General features: G+C 33.7%; 1 protein-coding gene across 1 annotated transcript; it reads right to left on the bottom strand.

Moving 5' to 3' along the window:
• Positions 1-930: 930 nt before the first annotated feature.
• Positions 931-4,232, bottom strand: LOC113772540 (cytochrome P450 CYP72A219-like). The gene is made up of 5 exons (XM_027317166.1): positions 3,938-4,232; positions 2,751-2,968; positions 2,244-2,494; positions 1,636-2,020; positions 931-1,463 (listed from the first exon to the last, which is right to left on the bottom strand). Exons 1-5 carry the CDS (start codon positions 4,230-4,232, stop codon positions 1,026-1,028), a joined length of 1,587 nt encoding a protein of 528 aa, XP_027172967.1. The 3' UTR covers positions 931-1,025.
• Between the last annotated feature and the right edge of the window lie 4,118 nt (positions 4,233-8,350).

Genomic DNA, 8,350 nt, shown 5'->3' on the forward strand with positions numbered 1-8,350 from the left:
CTACTTTTACTTTAACTATTTATAATTACCCACGACTATTTTTACTTTTAACTATTTAAATATACATTTTAAACATAATTACCCCTAAACATTATAATTTTCAATATAAACTTATTTTATAAAAAATATTTAAAAGATTAAAATTTGCTTCAATAATAATTTTTTAAAAATATATATGATCATAAATATTATGTATTATTTTAATTGCTCATACATTAGGTGTGCATTGAGTACTAATACATGTAAGATTTTCCACATATCAATTGAACTATGCAACTGCACAAGTCATTAGGGCCTGATTAAGATTATTAAACATATCAACAGCTGTAGCCTTTGGATTAACCAAAGCGACAAACAAAACCATTTGCTCTGTACCAAGTTTTGTCATTTTGTCAGTCTGAAAAAAACCGCTTGGCCCGCGGGCCCCATCCTGTCCTCCCACGTGACGAACGCTTTGGACGTGACTACCGTAAGAAGGACAACGTGAGACACGTGCGTTAAAAAATCTATCATGGCTTCAATCAATCATTGTCCAGCCCGGGAAAATACAACACCATGCACTCTTCAATAATTTCTCTTGTAATTGTTCAAAATTTCATCATGTCTAATTAAGTTCCACTGGAGATCGACTTACCACTAAGAAATATTTTTTTTTAAAACTAGCTAATAAAATTTATAGAGTCTACTAATTAATGTTTGAGAACGGCTGTTAAATGATTTTTAAGCCACGACAAGCCATTTGTTTTCTCGATTACCTAAGAAAAAGGAAAGATCTCCTGCAAAATAAAACCAGTAGATGTAATATTTTATTTCTCTCTTAATTATTCGCCATGAGAAAAGAAATACATTACGTGAATCTGTACTGCTATATTCATACAGATCCATTGACATACCAAACTGGGCGGGACTTAAACTAGTTTACAAGCAAAGTTAAGCATAGAAGATGGTGCTTTATTTCGTTAAAAGATAATCTGCTGCCACATACCGGGCTAGCAAGTCAAGTCATATATATGAAACAACAAAAACTATATTATCTTCTGCAAAATCAAGTGAGCTCCATACTGGGGTTGAATTAGTGATATAGCTGTTCCTGTTCGAGGAGCATGAGTATAAGATGGTGAGAGTTCAAAGGAGAAGCGTTGCAGAATCATAGACATTGCCAATTTTGCTTCCAACATGGCAAAATTTTGTCCAATGCAAGTGCGAGGTCCCCAGCTAAATGGAAAGTATGCAACCTGGCCCTTTGTTGCATGTGATACTCCTTCAGCAAACCTCTCAGGCTTGAATTGCTTCACGTCCTCGCCCCATATATCAGGGTCATGATGCATCAGCATTATTGGCAAGGTGATTTGCACTCCAGCCGGGAGAGTTAAATTTCCTAATTTAGTTTCTTCAATAGTTCTTCGACTCATTGTAGCCAATGGTGGACACAACCTTAAAACCTCATGCAAGATCATGGTGACCTATTATATGGGAAGGGGACCCAAAAAAAAAAAGGTGTGAGATAGAGTAATTAGGATGTCTATGCAGACGAGAAGCTTCAAAAAACTTCGTTAATATGTCTCTCCTGCCATTAGTGCAATTTTTCAAATCAATGAAATGATCATTGCTAATTTTATGTTTTTATTGGCTTACAATTTTGAGGTGATTTAGCCCATCAAAGTCCGGATCCTTAGTTCCAAATTGTTGCAAGACCTCCTCTCTAGCACGTGCCTGCCATTCGGGGTACCTGCAGAGTAAGACCATTGTCCAGACAAGTAGTGCAGAAGTAGTCTCCTGGCCAGCAAAATAGAACAGCTTGCACTCATCAACAATTTCTTCGGTAGTCATACCAGAGTCCTTGTTTCCATGCTTCTCGATTTCTTGAGAATTGGATTGAAGCATTAATCCCAACAAGTCATCTGAGCCGGCTTCTCCTGCTCTCATTGCCTTTCTTCTTGTGTTGATCATTTCCCTTACTGAACCATTAACTTCTCTGGCAATTTGTTTCATTCTTCTGCTCCTCTTGGTTGGCAAGAACCTAACAAAGATCATAGTTTAGCCAAAAAAAAAAAAAGCAAGAACAAACTAATGTTTGCAGCAATGTTTTTGGCTCCATTTTTAAATCACTTAGGCGTATCTCATATGTTAAAATTCCCATCTAAGGCAGTCTTTCATGATCATTGTCCAAACACGATTTTCAAACCATTGATTTCTAGTAGTCACAATTTTCTACAGCACTCAAGAATTCATGATCAGTCTACCTATATCCTGGGATGTTGATGTACACCGACCGTGCTAACTGCATCAAATGCTCAGTTTGCTCTCTCTGGAGCTCAAAGATCCTTCTTCCTTCTTCATAGTTGCTGCCAAATGCTGTACGAGAAATTGCATCGCTGGTAAGAGCCTGAAGATTGGGCCAAACATCCACTTCAGCCAACCCCTTTGGTGAAACAACATTCTCCCATTTCGTCACCATCTCACTTGCACTTTTATAAAAGGCTGGGAGCATAAGCTATTTATCCATAAAAGAAAAGAAAATCAGTGAAAGAAACTACTCCATTGAAGGCTGCTTAGTAAATAAATGATGCAATTGACTAAGGACTGTCAAATACAGATAGTGTTTTCAATTTTAGGATATAATAACTGTGAGTGTGCGAATTTATATCATAATTTTACTGTAATTTACTTGCGCTAACAAGTATTTTTAGGTCACCTGTTAAAAAAAAAAAAAAACCCCCATAAAATGATTAAATTAGAGAGAAGAGAACCTTCAATTTCTCAACGTGGAAAGCTGGGTTGAGGAGTTTTCTATGTTTGGCCCATTTTTCTCCCTCATAGGTCACCACTCCTTGAACCAATAATTTTGTAATTGCATTTAAACGGGGCTTAGGGAAAACATCAACCTTTTGTGTAATTTCCTTCATAAGATTAGGGTCCACGATCACCACGGCAGGCGTCGGCCCAAACCATAAATATGTATTTTTACCTGAAAGCCACAGCCACATGGATTAGGAAACGAACCGCAACCACCGCTTTTGCCCCATAACCAAAAAGTATTAGCAACCTAGAGACCTTCCGCTAGGAAAGGATAATAAAATGCAAATGTTTCAAAACATAAAATACAAGGGTAAAATCAACCGTAATCCACTAAAATAATTCAAATTCTTCAAAAACCTTTTTTTTTTTTTTTTGGCATCAATCAAACTAATAAACTGTTCAAAGTGATTCAATCAGCTCATTTCCATCACGTTCCATCAGAATCTTAGATTAAGTTAGCTGGAAATCTGTTCAAAATGTCAACTACGAGCTATTGGTAAGGATAAAATTGACATTTCTCCTCATCCACCTTCCTAATCGACTAAAATTCTTCATTCTAAATCAAGTTAACTCCCAAAACCTTGAGAATTTGGTGGAGTGCAATTTCAACTCTTTAACTTTTTTCAGAGTTAATATGATGGGATTGATATATAGATTTTAAACGATTGGGAAGGATGGATGAGACAAAATGTCATTTTTGTTCCTGCCAAATTGCACACATCCGTTAGCTTGACGAGATGGACTGATTGAAACTTTTGAGTAGTATAATGACACAAAAAAAAAAGAAATAATCTTATATATATATATATATATGTCAGTGTATGCATTATTTTCATTAGATATATGATACATGTACAAAATTTAATTTTGAAATTTAACATTTGCTCACGTGTCATCCGTCTAATTACGATAGAATATACACTGACAATGTATATAAAATTTTTTCAAAAAAAAATAATGGTTTCTATGAGAATTTTTGAAATAGTTTAGTGGGTTATAGTGCACTTTATCCAAAAAAGAATTAATAAAAAAAGATTCACAAGAATAATAAAGCAAACAAACCAAAAATAGAATTTAAAAGTGGTTATGAGGCAAAGAAATGAAAGCAGAGTTGATAAGAACAATGAATATATACTACCATATTTCTTAACGGCTTCAAGATATTCAGGAATAACTCTTGGTACGATGTCGTCGGAGAGACTAAGATTCTTGGAGTGGGCTTCTGTGTACAAGGCTGATATATCTTTGAAGTCTCCATGGAGCCGCTTGTAAGGGTTTCCCCTGAAACCTTGCTCTTTCAGACGTTTCTCCAGCTTCTTCGGCCTAAACCATACCCAGTTCAACACTTTCCATGATACTATTACTGCCAGAAGAAGAAGAAGAAGAAGACAAGAAGAATACACCGGAAAGGTTGATAGATTGGTGGTTTCCATGTTGTGAATTTTGTGATTGTTTCCGTGTCAAATTTCGACCTTACTTGTGTGCATATTTATATTCTAGTTGGGGCGATGAAAACCTTGGTTTTGTTTGCATGGCTATCCATTTACTAGTTTTACAGCTCTGACGCCATGTGTCAGGTAGCTGAGATTTATTATCTTGCTGTTATGTTTGTTTTTTTTTTTATTTGTTAGATGTAGTAGTCATATGTGTGAGTGTGTATTTTTTCTTAATTGCACAAATAAACATGCCCTTGAAATCAGGTTATCTATCATTCTTAATGTGACATTAATCAGCAAATTAATAATGCCTAAAATTAGGTAGAATTAAAAGACATGGTTATCTAATATTCTTAATGTAGCATTAATCAGTAAGTAATGCCTAGAATTAGGTAGAATTAATAGGCACGGCAATCTAACTAAAAGGCATGCCTAAAATCAATAAGTAATGCCTAAGTTAGGTAGAACTAAAAGGCATATGGCTATCCGTGTAATGTGTAGCCTTGCTTATTAGTCACATTACTTCTCTAAGATAAGCAATTTGACAATTTCCATTTTTTTTGTTGACAATTTTTGTTTGCTAGTACTTCACATTTAACAATCTTATAGAAGAAAAAAAATAAAGAAAGACAATTATAAAATGGGTTTATCATTTTCTTTTGTTTGCTAGACTTGAATGAGCATTCAAACATATTTAAAAATATATTCAAACCAACGTAAAATTGAATTAATCTTTTTTCTATATTCAATGGCTTTTTTTTTTTTTTAAACATAAATAGGTTTGGATGCATGACACATAATTTTTATTCAACTCTAGCCCACCGTGACCTCCGTTTGTATATACTATCATTTCTCCTAATCAAGATTTCATGTTGGATCCTATTCTTTTTAGTTGCAATTCAGATGATTGTTTGATTGATAAATTAAAAGTGTTCAGGAATGGAGGGAGCAACAATGGTTTCTTTGGACTAGACATCATCTATTGAAAATGAGTCTCGAACTCTCAATATTGAACAACTTCAACTTGCAAGGGTAAATATGCATATTTTCTTTTTTTTTCTTTCTTTCTTTTTTTTTTTTGAGATTTTGATGATTTTGGTTGACAGGTTGTCAGCCTGTACAATAATAAAAATCTACTCAAACTAAAAGTGATTTCTGTAGATAGTGGTGAGTAAGGTCGAATCCACAGGGACTGGGAGTAATTATTTTTTTTCAAATTCACAGTGACAAGGGAGTATTTTTATATCAGGGGTGACAATTTAAGCAACTCAACTAAAAGTAAAATAATTAAAATAAAATAGCCAACTAGAAATTAAATAACAATTTACTAAAATCAAATGAATGATAACTAAGGATCTAGTCAAGAAATAACTTCAGTAATGGTTCACCGAATTTGATCGTCGAAACAAAGGCAATTCCAAGTATTTATTAATAAATAGGTTATAACTGCCAAACAGGCGATGACAGTCAACTCCTCCTTACTATGTCGGTGATTAAGGTACGCCCGTTAATCACTGCCCTAATTGAGAAATAATTTTAGGTACGCCCGTAAGATTTAATTTCCCAATTGCCTTACGTATTAGAGGAGCCATATTCTAACCAAATAACACACTACCAAGGTTATTTTAGGTTAGCTCGCGCATTCCCCTGACACGAATTCAATCATGCCAGTTATCACTATTTTGAGACAATTAAACAATTACGGATTTAACGTCCCAATCGACAATAGATTATCAAATTAACTAATTATCCGGATCCAAGACAATCAATTAATTAAACAATCATAAGCACTGTAATCAGGGAATATTCGAATACCAATAAATAAAAAAAAAAAATTAAATCGATCTCACAATTTTGGTCTCCACACATGGAAGAAGAAAAACACTAGAAACCGAAAAGAAAAGTCAAAGCCATCCAAAGTGCTCTGACATGCGTGAGAAGAAAATACCCAAAACAAAGTCCTAATCCTCTGCTATTCTAATTTCTATCTAACTGCTACTCTAATTCCTTCCTGTGCGGCAGCCCCCTCCTCTGGAGGAAGAAGAAGCCGCCCCAGCCCTTCATTCATTTCTTCTTTTTATTCTATCTTCCGCAAATTACCAAAAAGAACTTGTGTCTCCTTGTTCCAAAAATACCCCTGAAGACCTTCCATTTGAATTCTTTCCCGATGACTGCCAAATTGGCCTTGATTGTGATATTTTTGTTCTACTCCCTGAAATAAATGTAAATTACAAAAAATGAGTAGAATCTAATAATTAATTCACATCGGGTTAGGTAATAGAGGAAATTAATAATAAAATAAATGATAAAATTGCAACCTATCATTGGTTCTGATAATTTGTATAGGAGGCAACACTTTATGTGGTGAGTACGAAGAGCATGGAAGAAGCTCTTTGAATTTCACTGAGATAATGGTTTAAATATATACTAATACAATATCTAACGATTTCTTCAAGTTAAAATTTTTCTTTTTTACTTTCTAGGTTCTTTGGATTTATAATTTTTACTTATTTGATGATTTGTTCTGTTACTTGGTTGGTGATTTTTTTTTTCTGTAATCTGTATCATAAGTTGCAAAATTATGGGTTATTTTGTCTTTTTAAACCATGTGCTAAAATAGATGAGCTTCTCTTTTTCTTTTTCTTTTTTCAATAAAAATGGTATTCAAAATCAAGAGACAGTTGGAATCTTTAAATGGTGAAATCCAAATCGACTTGTATTTAAGGATAGGTTAGAATAAAATGCTAAGAAATAACCGGTGGAGCTGATCTACAAATGGGTAACAAACTCGTGTTGAAGGTTAGAAAATACATATTTATAGAATCATTTTTTTCATACTCGGAAGCAAAAAGCTGGACCTACTGTAAAAGTTCAAAAACGATAATCCATTTCTTAAATTGCATATTTTTTATGAAGAAAGTTTATTCTTTTGCCAAAAAAAAAATATATTTACATAGAGATCCCTTTTTTTTCGCAAAACATAAGGACCCTCTGATCATTCTAACTCAACCGGGTAGCAGCTTGCTAGAGAGTGCAAGGTTCCCTTGTACCATTCGTGTGGCAGTAGTTGGTGGTGGGATGGCCAAAAGACCAAAACAACACCGAGTGAGTCAGCCGAAAGACCGAAATACCCCTCAACTGAAGCATGCTTTCTTGTCCAAGATGATTGGTCTTTCATGTTTTCAATTTGTATTGAAAACGACTTAGGTTATCGTTTGTCAATCTAGAAATATCTTTTTCGCAGGAAAATTAGGAAAGAATAGTAGTTTGGGGGAGACAAAAAAACGTAAAAAAGAGGGAGTTGTTCCCTTGACTTTGGAGAGTAACATATATGCTTGAGGGGAGACTATCTATCTATCTATCGTTTGTTCTTTTGGCCAAGGATCGGAAGGCTTTTTTATTTTTTTCTCTTTTGATTGTCGAACGTTCATGTACTCAACGTTGAGCAACTAATTTCCTCTTCTAGTCAAGGGGTAATAAAGAATTTGATTCAACTACAACTGTGAAATCTAATTATTTTTATTTATTTTTTTATTCATTAATATTCGTATGTTTCTGATTTAATTTCTTATGATTATTTTGTTATGTGAATATCATGGGTCTGATATTTGAATTAACCTAATAATTTACTGTCATGTTAATCAATTAAATCCGTAATTGTTTGATTGGTTGATATTAGTGGCGACTAACGTGATTGATTTCATATTAGAGAAACGCATGATCTAATTTAAATAAACCTTGGTCGTGAATTTATTGATTAGAATAGAGCTTTTCTAGCTTTTAATATAATAAAAAATTAAATTCTACGGACGTACTTAGAATTATTTTTTGGTTAGAAAAATAGTTAACGGACGTAACTTAACTATCGACACAGTAAGGAAAAGCTGATGACAAAGCCATTTGTCATCACTTGTTTGGTAATTATAATCTATTTGTTAACGAATAAATGAAATAGTTATTGTATCAATGAACAGTTGTGTGTACCACTTATGAAGTTTCCTCCTTCGTTAGAGTTTGCTTATTATTGAATTAATTAAATTTTTTTTCATTTGATTGCTTTTAGTTAAATTGATCTTTTTATTTCAATTTTTCAAAACACCCATTTAATTCTTGCT

The sequence above is a fragment of the Coffea eugenioides genome, chromosome 5 (assembly GCF_003713205.1).
Source record: "Coffea eugenioides isolate CCC68of chromosome 5, Ceug_1.0, whole genome shotgun sequence".
Taxonomy (NCBI): domain Eukaryota; kingdom Viridiplantae; phylum Streptophyta; class Magnoliopsida; order Gentianales; family Rubiaceae; genus Coffea; species Coffea eugenioides.